This window comes from Ailuropoda melanoleuca, chromosome 2 (assembly GCF_002007445.2).
Source record: "Ailuropoda melanoleuca isolate Jingjing chromosome 2, ASM200744v2, whole genome shotgun sequence".
In the NCBI taxonomy this organism is placed as follows: Eukaryota; Metazoa; Chordata; class Mammalia; order Carnivora; family Ursidae; genus Ailuropoda; species Ailuropoda melanoleuca.
The window spans coordinates 183147681-183169528 of NC_048219.1; the positions used below are offsets into that span (position 1 = coordinate 183147681).

At 42.4% G+C, this 21848-nt stretch overlaps 1 protein-coding gene across 2 annotated transcripts in view; it reads right to left on the bottom strand.

The window, feature by feature from the left end:
- The window catches only part of EPHA4 (EPH receptor A4), a 155899-nt gene that overhangs the window by 23699 nt on the left and 110352 nt on the right, over nucleotides 1-21848 (bottom strand). For both annotated transcript variants that reach the window (XM_002925177.4, XM_019805889.2), the window contains 4 exons: nucleotides 11368-11492; nucleotides 10179-10338; nucleotides 8916-9027; nucleotides 441-499 (listed from right to left, as the gene is read on the bottom strand). In XM_002925177.4, coding sequence (XP_002925223.1) covers nucleotides 441-499; nucleotides 8916-9027; nucleotides 10179-10338; nucleotides 11368-11492 — 456 coding nt within the window. The remainder of the gene's footprint in view (nucleotides 1-440; nucleotides 500-8915; nucleotides 9028-10178; nucleotides 10339-11367; nucleotides 11493-21848) is intronic.

The following is a 21848-nucleotide window of genomic DNA, read 5'->3' on the forward strand; positions in this document are numbered from 1 at the left end:
TCAAGTCATTCTAGGGCCAGTTCTTCACATTTATTCTTCAACCCCCAAATAATCAGAGTACACTGAAGAAATATTAGTGGTCCTGAATGCCGTAGCAAATATGGGGGTAGAGCAATTACTGTTCATTCCTGGAAGTTCTTCTCCCCTCCCCCAATTTTACAACATGAGAAAGACTGTGACCTGTTAAGCCTTGCCACCCAGCTACAAAAATGAGCCAGCAAGACCAATACTTTTCCAGGGTGGAGAATAAAATAAGGCAAAAGAAGAATCTAAAGGAGTTTCTCCAACCCCCATCTTTAATCTCACTTGAAACAATCCCAAATCACTATTTAGATAATTCTGTGGAAGGACTATAATATTAATAGTCACATGAATTCAATTTAGGCATTTCTAAACTGAAAACATGAGACATGCTCTAAAATTTAATCCAATTTTTGTACCTTGATTCAAATGTTTCTCTTCATCTGCTTCTTGTTTAGCTTTACTGTATTTACTCCGTCTATTAAAAATTAAGGAAAAAACACACAATTATTTTCAAAAGTTGTACACCGGTTATGTTCTTTGCTACCATACTGTAAGTCAGGCAAATAACACTGTGCACATTTCACAGATGAGTAAACTGAGGTTTATGGGAAGTAAAATAATAAGGTGAGTAACTGTCACCTTGGTGGCAAACGGTGGTTTCAAGCAGAAGCAGTCAGAATCCAGAGTCTTGGCTCTTAACCATAATACTAAACTGAGGTGATAAAGCAAGTATTTTATAATATAATTTCAAGTCTCTAGAATACATTTATCTTACTGAAGACAGACTGTAAGTTTCTTGGCTAACTTTTCCATACATATTCTGAGTTGAAATAAGTTTCCATGGGCGAATTCTGCAGAAATCAGATGGCGAAAGTATTCACTACGTGACAGGGAACAGTCAGTCCTGTTGCTGTAACCACAATATCCACTACCACAGAAGACTCATTATCATATTATATATTCTTAAAACAATAGTTTTGTGGTTATTGGTTTCAGCTGCTGCTTACAAACTCCTAAATTATTAATGAAAATTTAAAAGGTAAATATTTGCTGTTTTACTGGATTACATTCCTTAAGAGTTTGTAGAAAACTTGCAAGAGTAAAAATGAGAAGTTTCCACTTGTAGCAGAATTCTCTTTCCAAAGAAATGGTGTATGGTCTCACCATCGGCATTCTGTTCTAAATGTCCTAAAGAAATGAGATTTGGTGGGGGGGGGGGCGCCAGGATGGCTCAGTCAGCTGAGTGGCTAAGCCTATGACTCTTGATTTTGGCTCAGGTCATGATCTCAAGCCTGTTGTCAGGTTCCATGCTCACTGGGGAGTCTGCTTAAGATTCTCTCTGCCTCTCCCTCCGCCCCTCCCCTCCCTGACCTAGTTCACACTCACCCTCTCTCTCCGCAACAAACAAACAAAAAGAACTGAGATTTGGGTGTTATGAAAGTCTTGGGAATCAGAAATCTTATAAATGTTAAATCAATAATTTTTACATGACATATGCATGCATGTGTGTGTATATGTGTGCATGTGGGTGTGTATGTCACTTATGTGAAACAAAAAATAACTTGGTACTACAGCTTTCTGAAGTTTGGGAAGATGAGGCCAAATAAGTGAATAAAATGTGTACATTTATGTTTTTGTCCAAAATGTGAAGATCACATTGGAGTTCCTCTTGTGTTTTCTAGTGAATAAGCCAAGACTCTCGAAGATGAGGAAGCTGACCCAAGATCCTGCCAGCCCACAGAACATCTCGGCAGTGTGGCCCCATCAGATTCTGAAAACCTGAACCCTTGAACTCCAAACAAGCTGAGAAGGGTGGAATGACCTCATGCAGAAGAGAGAGCAGCAGAGAAACTGACAGGGCTGCCCAGGGCAACCGGAGAGGAGCCCCAGCGCCATCCCCATCCCTCTGGACTGTCTGCAGGTGTCCCTCCAAGTCATAATACCTCGCATTTTCACACTGCATTTAAACTTTCCAAGCTGGTCCGGACACATTCTCATGCCCTCCCCCGACCGTTGACAAAGCAGGAACCAGCTCGATAAATGGAGACTCAGTCACTCGAGTTAGCCGCCAAGCGTGTGGAATGCAGTCCCAAATAATAGCTTGCCTTTTTAACTTTTTAAAGAGCCATCATGTCTATTATTTAATTGCATCTTCCCAGCAAGCCCAGAGAAGTAGACAGACAGACACACACACACACACTCTCTAGTGGTTCCCCCCAGAACCCTCTTTACAAGGAGAGGGGTGCACCTGCCCTGATCTGCTCACGATCTCACATGCCTCTCATAGTACAGATGAACTTACATCAAGATCTCTGATGAGAGTTATTGTAAGTAATACTACATTTTATGTTAGTAAATCCACTTAAACTAGATGCCACTGCTTTCAGAATCCACTGCTCCATCAAAGAAACCAAACACGTTGAAATGTCCTGAAACCAAACATTTGCATGAAAGATGTAGTCCCCTCCACCCCTCCCTGCCCCCTTCTCCTTTTAAAGGAAATACAAGAATGTAAGGTCAGGAACTATGAAAACAAGATTTTATGTCAGGGAAACGCATGGCTGGGTCCCAGGGGTGTGATAGGGTCCTGCCAGCCCGAGCGATTGTATCTTATCAGAGCTCCTAAAAGCATTATCTAAAATTACAAGTATATCTCTTGAACCACTTTAGATCTCCAATACTGATTTTGAACGTCTTTCCTTTGGAGAAGTGAAACAATGCATTGAGCAGGAGAGCTTTGGTACCAACTTGAAAATGCCAGTGAGTTCGTCAAAAACCCAGTAGAAACAAGGGTCTCCCTCGGCCCAGGAGGGCAGTTATCTGCTTCACATCAAGCACATCCATTAACTATGTGCGAAGCCACAGGAAATGCAAAATGGCAGGGATCATTAATTATAAGGCTGACACGCCCAGCCCCTCCTCAGACTTCTAAACGCAGGAGGAAGAATTAAACAGGAGGTGAAGGTGTATTTTTAAAGAAACGTCTTGACTTGCAGTATCACATGGGGGAGAGGACCCTCCAGGAGTACAGAAAATGCTGGAAGAGAAACACAAGGAATCACTGTTCAAATGCTAATGGTAGCCTATTAGCTTTTTCAGAAGACATTGGAAATGAAAATGCCGAAGTCCGGCTCTACCTTTGTCACCTGATGACCCTTTCTCCTTGGCTCAGGGGAGGACAATGTGTCCGTTATTGTCCCAAGAAAGAAAGCCCATTGAGGCTGGCCAGCCAGGCTGGAGGCAGCCCCACAGCCTGCAGAAGCGCTAACTCTAAATTGACCTCCACGGGCGCATCACCTGAATGGCAGAGAAACCTTTGTGGGAGATTTTCTAATTACTGGGACTCGGGCAAACTGATTAAAAACAGGATGGGAGGGGAGTGGTTCGTTAGTGAATGCTCCAGGGACTTTCCATCTGCAGGACTGAGAGGGAAGAGCTGCGCCTGCAGGTGAAGCGAGTGGGAGCTGAGCCCTCCCCAGGCCTGGTCAAAGGGGGACGGAATCCGGGTATTAGGAAGCATTGTGGAGGAACAGCGTGAGCCCAGAGAGCTGCCCTCCCAACCAATGTGTCCTTCTAGCACCTTGACTATTCAAAAAAAACAAACAAAACACTGGAGGGGGAGCATGGCAGGGGCCCAGCACAAACCCCGCTTTTATTAAAATACTAACTTCCCTTGATCAAGTGGATGGATTTGATTGATGTGGTTCACTGTTCCAAACCTAATTAGTAAAAGGTAAGTAATTTATTTGGCTAAAGTGCAGATTAAAGAAGATAAAGCAATGTAATAACTAGCACGGCTCCAGGAGGACCCTCTCCAGCGTTTAATGGCATCAACCATGAAGATTCATAGAAGCCATCCTTCTTTTCCCCTTCCTTAAGCTGTCATTGTTCTCGCACCAAATGATGTCTAAATGCTCTACACCAGCAACATTTTGAAATGGGTGGAATCGAACCATACAATTGCATGCAAGTTGTTTAGAAATGTTCCTGCAGTACCATCTGCCCCCTAATTGTATGAATTTACATGACTTCATCAGAGCCAATTTAGGCCAACATTTGAGTGTATTCATTCTTATGTGATCATAATATTCCAATTAGGACACCAGCGAAGATGGATCCAGCCTGAATGGTAACTGTTTTTGCACTACGTGAACAGTCAGCTCCGAAGTGGAAAAGCTTAGGCTTCAGATGAAGACAAAACCAACGCACGAAGTCCGACATCACAGTGTGCAGTAGCCCGGCACGGTAACTCACAGATCACACAGGCTGCCAACAGCACCGACGAGACCCCTGAAATTTTGGTCAGCTAGGATGGTCAGTGTGGGCTTTTGACGGAGGTCCGTTTTTTTCAGTACAGAAGACATGAGAATCATCTGTGCCAGTACTGGAAGTCAGGGAAGATGGACCCTGTCCCAATCAGGCAACTAACTAGCTGTGTGACCTTGGTTTAGTCATTGTTTAACCTGCTCTCCAGTATAGAAGGTTTCCAGTATAGAAGGTGCCAGTGTTAGAATGAGGCAGTTTCGTGTACCCGGGTCGTTTGTATACTTCTTCACAACTTTCTACCACAACCACCTCATTTTTTTCCTTAAAATCAATTCACTTCTTTTTCTCTAATTTTAGTAAAACGGGTACAATATACCCCAACATAAATGCACATAACAAAAACCCAGTAGCGATCCTCTATGCCTGGTTATCAGGCAATACTTGCCTCTCATCACCAAACTGTGCTTTAGAATGAGAGACTCGTCTTATATTCTAGTCCTTTCAAAAGTTTCTTTTGCACAATAAAATAGTATTTGAGGAAGACACACTGGCTTCCATAGTATTTGGGACAACCTGATGAAATCATTTATAAAGGGGCAGGGGACCAGGGAAATGTAACACATTCGATCATTAGTCCTGGAGGTTGTGATCTTATCATTGCATTTTATGACGTCATTGTTAACACTCCTTTCAAAAATCACTTTAGAAAGCAGTGAAGTGGTTACACGGTGGAGACCACAAACAGATACAGGAGTATGGGCACATGGTGCCCCATGCTACTGAGGGAATGTACAGACTGGTTTGGGATAAACTTTCTAGGGACAGCAACGCCTAAGTACAAGGCACGCAACACCTGAACCTAAGTACAAGGCACGCAACACCTGAACCACCCCACAGCGGTACAACTGGGTGCTCGGAAAGCTGACATAATGCTTGAATTACACATCAAGGGATAAAGAGCACACTGATCGTAGATGCTTGTAAAAAAAAAAGTAAGTGAATTTGTTGGGGCGCCTGGGTGCCTCATTCGGTTAAGCATCTGCCTTCAGCTCAGGTCATGATCCCAGGGTCCTGGGATCGAGTCCCGCATCGAGCTCCCTGCTCAGAGGGAGAGCCTGCTTCTCCCTCTGCCCCTCCCCCCGCTCGTTCTCTCTCTCTCAAAAAAAAAAAATTAATTAAAAAAATAGTAAGTGAATTTGCTTAACACAATGTGGGCGGTAAAAACATACAATGGGTCTTAAGTCAACTTAGCTTGTAAATCATTTTAAATACATAAATAAAATTGATAAATGTGGGAGTTTGATTCTTTTACTTAGATCCCTAAATGTTTAAAATACATCCAAGTTGGCCAAAAGGAAAAAGCGATCTCATTGAAAAAAATGGAGATTACCCTGGCTTGCCTAAAGCTCAGGCTTCCCAGTATAAAGAAGAAATAATGAAATAAATGAAACAATTACTCTCAAAAAAAAAGAAAAATCTAGCAAGATACCAGCTGTGAGCCTGAGGCTGTTTCCTCTTTCCTAAATGACAAGTTAGCACCAGACAGATTTTTCTTTGAGGTAATCAGGAGGGTTGAAACTTTTCTGTGTGGGTCCCTGTCCTCTACTTCTGAAAGCAATCTCACATGCCATCACCTGGTGGGACTCGGCTGGAGGGAATCACCTTATAAGGCATCCCTCTGTCTCTAGCACTGACTCTGCCACCAACATTCTGTGGCTCTACAGGGCGAGAAGCAGCCCTATCATTTTCCGGGCCAGGCTGTTCCATTTGCTGCCTTCCCAGAGGGCTGGCAAGATTATTCGGGGGGTGCCGTTTACCACTGGGGACTAGACTTTTGTCCGCACTACTGTCTCCTCTCTCTTCACCTGTTCTTGTCGCATTGAAACATCTGTAGTCCAATGCGACAGAGCACACAGCCTGCGTGCAGGGAAAAATCAGCTGAGTGTGCAGCAGCCTCCGCGAAGCCTGTCAGCTACCTGGCTCCAGGCAGCCTTTCCCATGACAGCTTTATGGCCGACACTAAAGAAGAATCAATAGGAGGGCAAGGGGTTGACATTTCATTTTCTAAAAAGTGATCCATGGAGGACCAATCACCAAGCAGTGTTTATCAGCCTTGGGAAGTGACATTTTTTTTTTTTTAATGGGGGAGAAGGGACAAGAATCATCGCTAGGTAACTCGACAGGCTCAATTCTCTAAGGTGGGGACTCATAATTGGAAATCCGATGCATTCTCCTATCAATTCTGCCTTAAAGAATAAAGTGATCAATAAAAGCAGAAAGAAAAAATTAAGTCATCAAGTGTGCGATCCTATTTCTTACAGCTACAAGCTTTTAATAAGCTCGTCTTCCTGCATTACATTTTCTTGTGCTTTTGCTTTCTTTTCGTCAAGGCGGAACGTCCAAAAGAAACTTAAAATGAGGTGACTTATTCCTAATTATTCTGGTTTCACTGGTATATTTAAAATAACTTGGGGGAAGAAAAAGTAACTCTAAAGAAAAGCTGGACAAGTAGACAGAGCTTCCCTTCAACATCAAAAAGAAGGTTGAGATACAACATGAGACCCACTTTCCGCAAAGGGGTGTTCCCTCAAATGGTTCCAAGCATCACATGGTGCTGAACTTTAGCCAAAGATCATTTCAACGTGGAGGTAATTAAGAATTTTTCTCTAGTTTTAGACTTTTAAACATCTTTTGTGATAAAATTTTATTGATATATACTATAAAATTTTCAGATGCAGAAATACATTAATAATGAAAACAAAAGCCCAAGTAATTTCTACAAAGTCTCCCATCCCACTCCTGCCCCCCACTATCGGATGGATATGTATTATTGCATCCCGTTCCCCTGTGTTCATGTGCCCAGCATGTGTACGTACGCAGAACCACAAGGCAATGGACAAGAAGGAGGTCCATCCTGATTGACTTCCAAAATCAAATGCCAGAAAAGGAAAGAATACTTGAAATTCAAATTCTGTTTAAGCCAAATTAGAGTTTCCTAAGACGGAGCTCTAATAATACACAGGGTGCAGTAGGCATGTCTATGTATGCTCTACGGGTGCAGTCCAGTGACAGGGAGAAGTGTTCGCGGTGGACTTTGCTTCTTCAGGATGGAACTCACTGCTCTCATCACACACAGTGATAGACTTCGCACCAAAAAGAACGCACACAATGACCAATGTAGGTGGGGTCTGCACACAATGAGCTCTTACTGCATACTGCATTAGAGTGACCGAGATGGATTTCTATAATACCAGCACATTTTGGAGCACGGGAGTGGGGAGGCATGATATTAACAGATACATGTGACAACTGAGACCATCCCGGCAAATAAGGATATACAGTCGTCACCCTAATTATAATGTACCACAAAGTGAGCAAAGAGCATGATGGCTTGCTCAGGCCAGGGGCAAGAGCCAGAGGCATTGTAGTGACACCAATGAAATCACCAACAGGAGGGGCAGAGAGAGAGGACACAGCAGACGCTGGCCAGGGAGCTGAGCATGCTCCTGGGTGCCCAGTAGTAGCTCTCCCACGAAGGCCAACTAATGACCCGAGACAAGGACTACGTCTTCCTGAGTATCAAGTTCCTCTTCTGTAACGGGAAAAGGTTTATACCGAAGAGGATCATTTTGATGTCCCCAGGTTCTGCCCTTCTTTTGCCAAAAGCCCCACCTTGTGATATAGTTATGGCACAGGGGAGTGAAGGCTGGAGAAGCCTCGATCTGGGCACACATGGGACACGAGTGGTTGTCCCTCCTCCACCCCATTCCTCTGGAGCCTCTGAGTAGTGTTAAGAAGCAGATGGGGGCAGTAACAATAAGGAACACTGGTTCAAAAAAGTAGGCTGCCAAGCCATTTTTATTTCTCTCTTTCTTTCCTAGATTGGTTCTCAAGTATCAGGGTAGACTGTAGACTTTCACAGAATTAAGTACTCTGCTGTTTTAGATTCATTTCCAAGAACAATGTCATGCCCACAGAGTGCTCAATGGAAACTCCCTAGAAATGGCGATGGCCTCTCCTGAAAGATGACTGAGCACAGCGCCTGATTATTGGCTTTGGTTACGATTATCATCACCAAACTCAAGCTGAGCCACCTGCTGTTGTGTTGGATTCGTTACTTCACCTATCAAACTTCTCCTGTCAGTGACTCTTAGAGGCAGGTCTTCTGCAATCCTCTAACCCTATTTTATAAAAGGGTGAAAAAAAGACTCAAGAGTTTAAGTAATGTAGCTGACAAATGGCAGAGCTTACATTTTGGACCCAAGTTTTATGTGGCTTCTTTTTTGCCTCTGGCAGTAAGTCCGAGCTTAAGAGAGGTATAAATGTAGCACCTTACAGCTTAGAGAATGTAGACATCTCTCCCTGGCTTGCTTTTCAGCTGGGTTTCCAGGAAATAGCTGGGTCTTTCCAGGACTCTCAGCTGTGAGGGCTGCCACCAGGGCCCAGCCAGCAGCTCCAGGAGGGGTGTGGGGAGATCAAAGCCAAGAGGAGGGAGCTGGCAATGCACATACCCTGTTTATGATGCTAATCAAAAGCCTAAGCTTTTTGGGGAGAAGACAAAAAAAGCTCCCTCATAAAAACTGGGATGGGGGGTGGTGGGCAGTGAGTGGCTTTTAAGTGCTTACCTCCTGCTGATGACAAAAGCTGCGATGAGAATGACCACCAGCACCACACTGCCTGAGACGGAGACCAGAAGGACGGTGGAGTTGGCCCCATCTCCAATGATCCGGGAAGGCACTGGCAAAGACAGTTTCACAAGGATCACCTCTGGGAAGTCCTAAAGCTAGAACTTCTGACTGGGTCACAAATGTCAACGTTCTGGAGCCACCGAGAAGGCTCACGGCCTCTTTTGGCCTTTGGTAAGTATTTATGTGACAGCATTTCTAAGACAGCCTTAATGAGATTTAGAAATTTCTTTTATATGTTTGTATGAAGAACTTCAACCAGACGACTCTTACTAAAGCCTCTGGTAAACCTTACCGCTCATTGCTTTTTCTTCTTTTCATTTCTAGTTTTAGCCCTAGCACTTACTTAATGATCTGATGTACTCCTTAGTGAGAAAGACACTTAATTTCAAAAAAGACAAGCAGTTTTGAATACCTACCCATGCCCCACCCCAGATCTGCCAAAAACCTGCTCATTATTGACTGCATCAGAAGCTCCTTCCTCCTTGAAGCCTTCCTGGAATATCCCCCCAAAATGTCAAACCCCATCAGATTCAATCCTAGAGTACTTTCTTTTCTGCTTTTTATTCTTACTTTATTTAGTAATTCATGAAGAAAATTACTTTCTAAAATTGATGTCGAAGATTCTTCTCCACTATCTCCTTATCGGGTGAGCTTTGTTAATTATATAGGTGGAGTCATCTTATGTAACCCGCTTATTCAATGGGCATGTCCTTTGTTAACATTTTCAAGTCAATCAATCAGTCCAACTCACAAGGTCGAGAGTTGATATGTTTGTCCGAGGAGTCATTTAAAAAAAAACTGATCTGACTTGACTTGAACAGATTCCTAGAAATAAATAAAAGAAAATAAATTTGGTCCCTTCTTTACTCTTCCCAGGGAGAAAACTTCCTACCTTCTTTAAGATAGCTATGCAACCCTCAATTTACCTACTTCTCAATCCCGTTTTTCCACTACCAACAGAAGACTCAAAATAAGAAAAAGAAGAAAACATTTTCTAATCACATGAAAAGACTGGTTCGATAATATGAAAAATGATCTTCTCCAAAGAGCATGAGCTATTCTAAGTTACAGACTTCGTCATTTCAAGCCGTGTTCACCGCCAACAGAATGTTCGCCTGACCAGAAATTAGGTACAGCTCCTTGGATTTCAGTGTGATACGATTTCACCTGGACCGAAAAAAGGGCCTCGGAAGTTGGTACCTGTGTTGGTTGTGACCTCCAGGGGCTCACTGAAGTCTCCATAGCCAGCTGCTGTCCTGGCTCGGACATGGAACACATAGGAAGTCAGAGGATTCAGGCCTTTGATGTCCGTGTTCCTGGCAGCGGTCCGGACGATCCGGTAACTCCGCTCATTCTGATCCTGCATCATGGGACGATAAAAACAGGCAAGGTGGCAAAAGAGAATCCCCCACTTACTCTAGGCACATAGTTAAATGAACCAAGCCAGTGTACTCAGAAGTTGAAAGTTACTAGAGTTGGATAAACTCGAAACCTCCTATTCTCTTCCATGTTGGAAGTACCACGGTAACATCTCGGACCCTGAAGGCCAAGTGGAGTTTGGGTGTGATCCCTGTTGATACCGACCATATGCAGATCTTTACTTATGATCTTTTTTGAAACAAAATCAGAGGACGGTTGGTGGCTTTTCCCACTCCACAGCCAGCAATTTAACAGAAATAACCATAAGAAGGTCTCTCATCTTTTTCTATTTTCTGTCTAGAAAATGTCAAAAATGTTGTAATCTGGTTTCAGTGAAAAATAAATCCTGTCCCCTTTCTGCTTTTAATAAGGAAGCCAATAAGTGATTATCTTTAAAAAGAAAGAGAAGTCAATTGTTCATTTTCTAGACAATCTTGAATGCAAATAGCTCTCTTCAGAATTCTGTCCTTTAAGAGAGACAAGTTATTTGTAAAAATAATGTCTTTCTATAACTTTAAGAGGCTGAAAAATGTAATTTTCCTTCCCTGATTTTCTATTAAAAGTCATCAAAACCCACACCTTGATTCTGAATAGCAGTGATCTACTTAAACAGATCATTATTTCAACTTTTATGAGTCACTCTCACTGATAGAAGGCTTATATGTAAGAACCTCTTAGTTATCTTGATTTCCATTACTAGAAAGAAAAAATGGTTATATTAGAATACAGTGCATTTTTCCTATTTTTCAAGATAACCAACTTAATACATAAAATCCATAATTGGATTCGATTGGGGAACAAAATACATTTGGTTTTGATTTTCGCTGGTATTCTCGATTTATAACTGGCTAAAAACTAAAGAGAAAAAGAAGGGATGGACGGAGAGAAAGAAGGATGGAAGAGAGGACGGGGCGGGGGCAGGGAGGAAGGAAAAGAAAGGAGGAAGGAAGCTTGCTCATTCAAGCAATACCTTCTCATAATACTTGACTTCATACTCCAAGATCACTCCATTTGGCCTATCTGGTTCCAGCCAAGCCAGAGCAACACTGTATCTTGTAACTTCTTTTGCCTGGACCAAAGCAATGGATGATGGTGCTATTGGGAAAAACAAACAACAAAAAAACAAAAGGGGAAAAAACACTGGTGGTACCAATCGATAATTTCATTTTACTTAAGAAAAATGTGAAGGATTGTCTTGTCTTGCCCAGATTTCCATGTCAGTCTTCCCCAGCACACAAGCATAGCGTTTTTATGGTTCTCTCCAATATGTTGGTATAAGGTTTGTCTTAGAAAGATAATCTCCGAGGAAAAAGCCTACAGCATCACCTCCACAGCACCCACAGCCATTCCTCACAAAATCTATAGAAAATGCTACCGTCTTCTTTATTTTTTTTGCAAGCCTTGAAATCCACTGGAAGACCGCCTTTTATGTTCAGTAACACTGCGTCTCCTCCTACCTTCGAAGTTTACAAGTGGTCATCTTACTGGTCTTTAATTTTATACAAGCAGGAGAATTTGCGACTCTTCCCGGGGGACTGTAGGAAATGCACACAATTTCTATCCTTTCTAATATAAATAAAAGTACTGCTTAATTGGAGCTAAGTTTCCGGTTTGACACAGTGATGCAAATACCGAAGAACACGAATAGAACAATGATGCTCTCTCTGGACACGGGTGACGTCTTGCAGCTATTTTTACAAAGGCTGAAATATTGCTTTTGCCTGTGGAGTAGCAAACTTTCTTCTTTCCACTAAGAAAGACGCAAAAGCAGTCCTCTAGTGGCTGTGTTCTCAGGGGTCCTGAGATTTATAAAACCAGGCTGCCCTCTTCTTCACTGTGACGGTCCCGTCTCCAGCTGTTGTAAGCTCTGCTGGGACTGACAAGGACACAAATGTGCCATCTCCGGGGAGGAGACGAGCGTTCATGAAACCCGTAATCTTACCTAACAGAGCTGGTCTGCAGAACTGGAGATTAGGGGGCCTGCCTCAATTGAATGTATATTCCCGTTTGTTACCAAATTGTGGACATACGTGAAAACATCACAAAATGGCCACTGAGGAACAACAGCACGGTGTCAGGCCATCCTCCTTTTCTTTCCCAACACACACACCACTGCCAAACCCTAACTCAGAGGAAAAAAGAGAAAAGTAAAATAAATTGTCATTGAAAACGGGCTGGGACTAACTTCAAACATGCTTGACTATGTCTGACAGGTGTATTGATGGAAAAGAAAGCAACCAGACACACCACAGTCACACAGGGAATCCTCCAGCTGAAGTGAATCCAGCAGGGAGCACCTCTCGGACGTGGCTATTTGACAGCCTGGCATCTCCGTCAGGGACACTTCAAGATGGCATGTGCGCACGCGTGTGTGCGCACACCCCCTGCCCTACTTCTCTCTCCCACTCTTTTCCCCCCAAAGCTATTCCAGATTGAATCTCAGGCATACACACAAGTGAAAGATACAGTGGATACACATGTCCTCCATCAAAGGCAACCCCAAGGTTAGCAATACCAAACTGGGTGAACAGAACTGCATGTAGACATATGGAAGCCACTGAACATCTGAAGAAAATGAAAAACGGAAATGTGCTCATTAGCTGCATTAAGGCTTCCCTCCCCCACCACACACACACACGCACACACGCACACGTTTTCTCTCTCTCTTTCCTTACTGGTTGACACCGAACTATCATCCAGCAAAATGTAAGGAGTGACTCTTAAATACAGAGACAGCAAGAAGGCTAAGCAAGCTGCCTGGCTGTGAAAAGCTATTTCACTCCAGGTAATAAATATGTTGTCTAACACAGCACTTGAGCATACACTCCATAAGAAGGGGCTCTTTAAACTGTGCTGTTCAGGATTGGGAAGTGAAATAGAAAAGTGAGGATTTTTGAAAGAAAGTGGCAGCGGGGATGGGGGGATCATAAAGTTATAAAATGGACTTTCTCTCAGAAATGGTCTGGGCCAGATCCTGATAATCAATAGATTCTTCGGGAAAGACCTGCCTGGCTGCCTTTGGGGCGCACTGCGTAACGAAGCTTGTTTCTCCCTGGTTGGCTCATCACCAAACTGCTGCACACGGGCAATGAATCTGATTTTAGAAATTGGAGCAGCAGTGTTCCCTGTGCTCATTCGAGGGGAATAGGAATGCAACTGAAGGGCTCAAAACATCGCAGGCAGGGTGTCCACCATAGAATCATGGTAACTGATAGACTCTTTCTAAGGCAGCCCTACTTGGAAAAATCCATATGCACCAGTGTGTAAATAAACCAACCGTGTGTGCTGACTTGGCCGTCAGTAAAAGGGAAGAACGTGAGATGAGAGAGTCAAGTAGAATAGTTCTAATTCCCGCAAGGTGTTACGGTGTGTGGCTGTCATGTCTGAATTCTTTCTGGACAGATGTCTTTCAGAAAAGCATTTTTATCAGGCTACAGTGACAAAAGCAACCCATGACCAACTAAGATGGAGAAATAGACCTACTGCAACATGCAACTGCACTGTAGTCTAACATGGCAGCCATTCCTCCCCCTGCGGAGAGCGTCTTACCTTCTCTGGTACAAAGAACATCAGTTTGGAAAAAAACTGAGCTTTACAGCCACTCTGGAGGGAAGAGGCAACTGGATGTGTGCTCTACAATATAAGCCACATAGGGGTTCTTCCCTCGTCCTTCCTACCCTGCTTCCAACCCAGCCTGCAAGTCCACATCTGGAAGCCATCACTCTGCCACGTGTCCCCAGCTGCGGCTCGCTTCCCCAGATGAGGCATTTGGCAATGGCATTTCTCAATCATTCTCCTACCCTGAAGGTTCCCAAGCTTGTCTTCTCATGCCATTCATGTAATTGCTGCCACATCCCTCTGCATCTTGTGCTATGATCTCAGTAGAAGTCTTCTTGAACTCACATGCTTTATTGACTTGAGTTATATTTATATGAAAAAACTCCCCATTACCGATGTAAATAAAACCCCGTTAACAGCAGGTAAACCTAAAAATGAATATGTGAATAAACAATGCTATCAATGTTTGCTGGACATTCTTGCCTCTCCCTACTTTACCCAAAATAGAGATTAGCCAGTGTGAGAGACACAGCAAGGATAATCCGAGCACCAACTTAAGATTCTAGCCTTGGAGTAACTGGAAGAACTGAGAGAGAATTGCAAAGACTCTTGAATTTTCACATAGGGCAATTCAGTATTATAGGACATTCCACATGGGTCTTCACTAAAATCGTCTCTGATGCCACCTCTGTTAGGTTTCCACATTTTGGTAAATACTACCAAGCCTTTCTCAATTTAGAAATGTTTTAGCTCCTGAGTCCCAATACCCCAGGGCTCTGCCCTTTGCTAACAAAATTACAAGATAATAGGCAAATAGAAGGACAGATTGAACACTCTCGTCCCTAAAATATGGTTCAGAAGGAGCTATGACAAATCAGTGCCTTAGTTCAAAAGAGGGCTTCTCACCATAGCGGAAATTTTAGTCAACATAAAAAGACCAAGCAGAGAAAAAGGTCCTGCTTGTCTCTCAGCTCTCTAACATACATTCTGAAACCTGTGGAGACATAGCTTTTCCTCAGGACTGACTCATCCACTAAGCACATGCTTCATGAGCGCCCGTGGAATAAGGCAAAGACGGGAAAGTGCAGACAAAGCTAAAACAAATACAGTCCTTGGTCTCAAAGGAAGACCCATCTTATCCTTCAGCCTTTTCTGAATGAACACAGACAAAACAGATGAGGAAATTTTTCTAATAGTCTTACAGAGAAGACACCCATTTTCTAGAACTCAAGAGGGAGCAGTTCCTGCTAACCCTCTTCTTACCCAGATTCTCTCGTGGGGATGGGGGTAAGTATGGGGTGGGCGCTTCCTTATTATACTGTGCTATTACACATGCGATACACCTGTCAAAGGTGAGAGAAGAAGCCAGGAGGAAGATGAAGGTTGACTCACTGTAAGAAAGAGACACATCTTAGATTGGAAACATTCCTACCTACCCATAGACTTCCTTCATAAAAGAGGTATTTGCTTTAAGGAAAGTTTTGTGCCCCTGGACATAAGCAGGCATTCTTCGGTGGCTAGAATTTTGGCATAACACACAACAAGGAGAACTGGCCATGCTAGTCGACAGTAGTACAGTTGAGAAAGATGACTGATGGATGTAAAAATCACAAAGGCAAGAACTACTATAGGGTAGTTTTAAAGAAAGGTTTGTGACTTCATTTAATTAAGTCCTTAATTTTCAAATGTTAGAAGCAGTATTTCCAAGGACTGACAGATGTCCATTTTCCTATCCTGAGATGTTGTTATCCGAGACCACATCCTATGACTCTCAAGGGTACTTTAATAGTTTTAATCCAAACCATGTTCTCGATTTCCTTTTCTCTTCACTTATAAATCACGCTGATGTACCTGTTCAATCACTCAACAAATGCCCCGTAAGCCTCTGCTCCAGGAACTGAAAATCCAAAGTAGAGCTAAAAAGATATTTATAGTGAAACAGTTAAATATTTGGCTAAATAAACATAGTGGCTGAGATAAGGAGCCAGAACAGGGAGGAGGGCATTGTAAATTGCAGAAAGAACCATGGAAGGATTTGGAGTAAGGCTAGTGAAGTAAGGTCAAGATTTACAGTGACAAACAGGAGGCAGAAAGGTGAAAGATGGCCGAACACAGGTGCACCTGCCCCAAGTATCACTGGGATTTTCAAGAAATTACTAGTACTCTAACTCTGTGAGCGTGGAGGGCTCAGCTAGGACATGTGAAATGAGGTAAAGATGAAAACATATTTGACTCATATACTTAAAGTATTTTCTACTTTACTAATTAGGTGGCAAGATCAGTAACTGTTAGAAGGATTTGGGATGTAATTCTGGGTTTGAAATTTACCAGTTGCCATCTTGGCCAAGTCACTCAATCTTCTTGCCTCCATTCTCCCATTTGTAAAACACCTTCCTTCCAGATACAAGCATGTGAGCTATCAGAAGGTATGGTCCATAAAGGTAGGGCTTTCCCTTGTCCATATCAATACCCGAACTATTCAAGATCATGTCTGGCACATAATGAGCACTTAATAAATTTGTCAAACAAACAACTAAATGTTAAAATAGACAAAAAAATCTTCGCAGACATTGAGATGTTTTCTAAATATAAAGTACCGGGAATAAGTCATCCCTAAAACAACTTTTTTATCTGCACCTGTTTCAGATGACCTTCTGTGGGTTTGGTTTTGCTATTTAGGTTAACTAAGATATTGACAATTAGGAGTGAAGTAAATGACAATTCTAATTATAAATGGAGTCTCTGTTTTCTAAGAGATATGAGAGGCTTCTGAGCTTTTTTTTTTCAAACACACAGGTTGTAAAATGTCATTCAAATGTGAATTAACATTAAAACTAGTTTTCACTGCACCTGTTACAGACAGCATTTTGAGGGGCTGCTCTTTTGGCTGACGGAGGTGTTGACAATCCTCTCAGCATTTCACCTCTGTATCTGGAGGGTACGTAAATAGTTCTCCTCACCACAAAGGTATAGTGGCATTGAAATCCCCCCCCCCACCATGTCATGATCCTAAATCCAGAAAGGGCCCTAAGCAGCTCTCTTGTTTTATAAGACCAGAGTTATCTCCAAAGATGCGTTAATGGAAAGAAGTCAGTAACTGCCAGGAGAAGCGTGTATCCCTGAAATCCCACCAAAAGGACATCACTGATGAAGTGTTGAGGGTAACAGAGTGCAGAGCCCTTTGTGGCCAAGGCTGGGACAGCAAGATGAAAACACGTGGAAGATATCTTTTTCCACATACACTGGAAACAAGTAAAATGGTAGCAGAGTATCATTTTCTGAAGATGGAGCAAACACCACAGAGGACGAAAGAAAAAAACTCACCAAAGCTTGAAGGCTGAATGATCTGAGCTCTCTACTGGAAAGCCAAGACAAATGATCCCCCCTTCAAATAGTTCTGTATTCAAAATTCCACATATCCCTGGGAAACTGAGAATGCTTTCTGAATAGAATCCCCATTTGCTATGTACCTGTGGTTACATTTGGTGGGCGATCTGGCCACATGCATGCAAAAGGCACATGTGGGTTTTATCTCTGTGTGTGTTTCCGATAAACAGAAACAGCACAGATTAGGGTCTCGATCATGACTCTGTAACAGCGGTACATTTCACAACGAAGAATAACAGGAGATGCTTTGATGTCAAACAGAGGAGGCTCCTTTTAAGAAAATGGTAAATTTAACTTTCTTTGGTTCAAAGCTCAGCAGTTCTCCTTGCTCCCCACCTATGCAAGTGCTACAATTTTCTTTTATTCGCTTCCTCAATGACTCGCCATTAAACACCTACAAGTCATTTTACTGCAGCAGTTTGGCACTTGCGACACCCAAACAGGATGGAAAGGAGGAAAAAAAAAGATACGGAGCCAAGAAAGGCAGGAAGGAGTCTCAGCAAATCATTGCAGGCTATCAAACTGTTTGCTTGGGTCCAGCATCAGGAGCAATGAATTAAAAACAGTTTGGGAGACCCTGAGTGAGGGAAGGAATGCCTCCAACGAACAGATCGACTACATTTCACTACTGGCTCAAATTAGGAGGGCGGAGGGAGGACAGCAGGAAATAAGCAGATGCAAGGAAAGCTCTCCAGCCTGCAGGCGAGAAAGAGTGGAAACAGCCCTTTATGAAAGTCAAGAAAGCCAGGGAAGTCAGTGGTACAACAAAGCCCACTGCTTGGAGGGAAGGGGACTTCTTAACCACAGCGGGGTGCCCCCTCCCCAGGATCTGAATTTAAAGAAACAGTGTTTACTCAAGGGGGTCTTTCACTGATAGGAAAAATAACCCCACAGTTTATACATATCTCTGCTTCATGCAAACAGCATATTTAAATTTAATTACTTGGGGCTTAAGGTGGTTTTTGTTCCCTCTTTCTTTCTCATTTCAACACCGCAGCTCTGATTTGCTCTTTATCAAAGGTTTGTGCATTTTAAAATGCTGTCAGGCATCAAAATTAAATGCTTCAGAGCACTAATGATATCCTTGTGATTAAGGGTTTTGCCGTCACAGAAATGCTAAGAACGCTGGTGCTAATATTAATTGCTTTCTTCCACATCCCACCAAAGGGGGGAAGGATTTCTCCTCTGAGCTTTGCACTACCTATGGCACTAAAACAGCAGTGAGTAATTTTTTTTTTTTTACTATTATCATCATGGTATTTTATAGTACTCAACAGTGTGAAGCGTTTTCATAGACATATGATGTCGTTTGTACTAGATTCAACCAGCTTGCTTACCCCTCTGCTATTTTAGGTAAAAATCATTAAAAGACTCAAGCCCCATCCACCCTCCCTTACACTGGTGATATATCACCAATGTTAACAACTCTTCTCTGCATCCCCCAGCATTCAGCTGCTGTATCATTGATAAGCAACTAAGCACATTTTATCAGAGTCAAGAAAAAAAAATTGTAAAACTGTCAAAAAAAAAAAAAAAAGAAAAGGTACAGAAAAAGTTGATTACTCCTAAACAGATAATTATTTCCCTACTCAACAAAAGACAGAGAACCAAATTATCTATTAAAACCTTTAGAAGACTGAATTCAAGGAAGTTCATTTATATTTAAATATGGATATATTAATATTAATTAAGTGTATAGTTAAAATATAGAAGGGATGCGTTTTTTTTCCCCCAGAAAGTGATTTCTTTCCAAGGTCAGGACACAGAGTTGATTTTAAACAAATACTATAAAATAAAACAGGGAACAGTAACACTTAACCAAAGGATGCAAAAAGACCCACGCTTCCAGTGGTTTTCAGAATCTGACTGTGGACACTAATGGTGACCCGAGAGCAAGTCTTTACAAAGCATTAACCTCAGACTCTTCTTCTTCCAGAGAAATGGGTGGCAGATAAATTTTAGAGAAATCTTTTTCTCGAGAGCTGTTAACCACATTTTAAATAATGGAACATGACGTTATCCTTGGTCTTCATGGGACATGTTGGCACAAGCAAGTGAAAGGTGCTGGGATTAGCCTCTGTGGCTGTGTCCGAAGATGTGAGCACCCCACCCCTAAATGACTGTTTCTGGGCTGGAGATGCTCAGACAAGGACACATTTCGTTTACATGTTGGAGGGTTCATATGACTGAATTACAGACAATGGGGTGTGGGTTTAAGTGATTATTCCTTTTCTAGACCCAACACACAAATAGTGTCCTTGGGTCTTTCCATCCTCTCCAACCTACACTCGTCAGCTGGATGTTGACACCCAGGCCCACATGTCCCCTCATCACCACCAAATGGCACAACTTGGGCAAGGAACAACTTTCTATTGTGTTAACTGACATTTGGGGTTAGAGCACGTACTCATTCAGGTAAAGTGGAGCCATTCAGCAGCAAATAGGCCTTTTGCACATAACATTTTCATATGATAACTAATGGAAGTGTAGTAGTAAGGGGGCTCCAGAAGATTGGACTGTGGTCCAAGCTGCCTGAATGGCCTTCAGGTTCCCTCGGGGCACTCTGGTCCAAGCACAGGCAGGGTGAGCAGAATCCACTCATTTGCACCAGAGACTGGGGAGCGCTGCCCTGCAGTCAGTAATGCCAGGAGCAGATGGTGCAGCTCTGCACGGACACAGGCGGCCGCAGGTCTTCTCCCAGCGAAGGAATTCAGAACAATCACAAGTTACTGGGCTCAGAGATTCTGCTGAGCTTGTCTTAATGTTCAATGGGGAAAAGACAGTGGGGTTCTCAAAATGGCTTCGGTGAATTTTCTTTTCAGAAAAGAGTTGGTCTCCACTGCCTAGCTAACAGCTGCCACAGTTGAAGGCTTGGGCCATGTCAGTCAGAGGAAAACCGAGAAGAATGGGCAGGTGAGCAAATCCGACCTCCGCAAGGCACTGCCACACACTGACCGCCATTTTGACTCAGCAACTCTCTGAGGTACTTACAGTTATCACCTTTGAATTCATATTTGCAAATTTAGGCAACTACAGAAGGTAAATAATTGGACTGGAGCTATAAAATGAGACTGTAAACCCAAGTCTGCATGACTCAAAAGTATACAATCCTCCTACCATACCCCCTGCCTATAAACACACACTCACTAAATTAGCATTTACTGAGGTACTACCGGGTGCCAAGCACCGTTTTCAATGTCTTACATGAATTAATCCATATAATCCTCACAACAATCCTATGAGGCAGGTACTACTATTGTTCTCATTTTATAGATAAAGAAACTAAGGTACAGAGAGTTTGAATAACTTGGCCCAAGTTACAACATGTAAGTGGTGAATTCACAAGTCAAGTCCTGGAGCCCACATTTTCAACCACGCTGAACCATAAGAAGCCTCCAGTCTCTCCCCTCCTTACACTGGTAGGAAATGAGAGATGCGAGCATTAAATGGCTTGCTCTCCCGAAGCACCAGCAGTATTAGGAACAGCAAATCCTATGTCTGCTATAGTTACTTAGGTATAGGGCTGTCCCTGTACATCCTCGGTTGCCAATAACTTAGGCATGACCTTTGTTTATAGACAAACCTTAAAGCTTTCAGAGATGAATCACCTCAAAAGAGAACTACTTAAAGAGCTAAGAAGATAATGATCTAAAACAGAAGAATTCAATCATGAAAGAAAATGATAGTATTTGAAGTTAGGGAAGGGGTAGGGGGTATAGGGCAAGCTTCTGGAAGATCCGTGATGTTCCACTCTTTGCTCTGGTTTATGGTTACACAGGTGTTTGCTTTGAGATAATTCACTGTACATTTGTGGCTTATCCACTTTTCTGTGTATATTTCATTATCAAAAGGCTAAAAGTCAAAGAAAAATGTTAACTAAGGGTATTAAGGATGGAATAGGAAAATTAATATTAGAAAGACCCATCCAAAATTTTTAGTTAACCCTCTGAGTAAAGGTCTAAAGGTGCCATGAAAGATCCAAGCTTTTGCAAGTTAGGACTTTTGTAACTATTTAACTGCTCTGTTTCATATCTGAGCCATATAGCAATCCCTGCTCTCTGCAGTAAAGAAAAAATATTACTTAAATGCTTGTTTTACTTTTTAAAAACTACTACCTTAAATTAGCATTACTACATATGTATAGCTGTACCATTAGTTATAGAATTACAAGTGAGTAACAGCTCAGACTTGGAACCAAGGCTCATGTTCCCCAGAAGTAACTGGGGATGACTTTAGGCACCAAGTGTCTCTGATATAGGGTGTCTTCTCTTTCATCTGACAGCTGCTTGTTTTACTTTCTATTTGCTTCCTAAGAAACTGGTTGGCAGGTTCCAAGCAAGGGTAGCCCAATATTTGCCAACAGAAACACTGCAGGATTCAGGGTGTATTTCCTGGTAAGTAAGAATGTCAGTTTGAGGCAAATAGGAAAACAAGTCTTTCAACTGGAAGGCAATTTATAAGAATTTGCCTGAGAAAGACAACCATTTTATTTTATTTTATTTTATT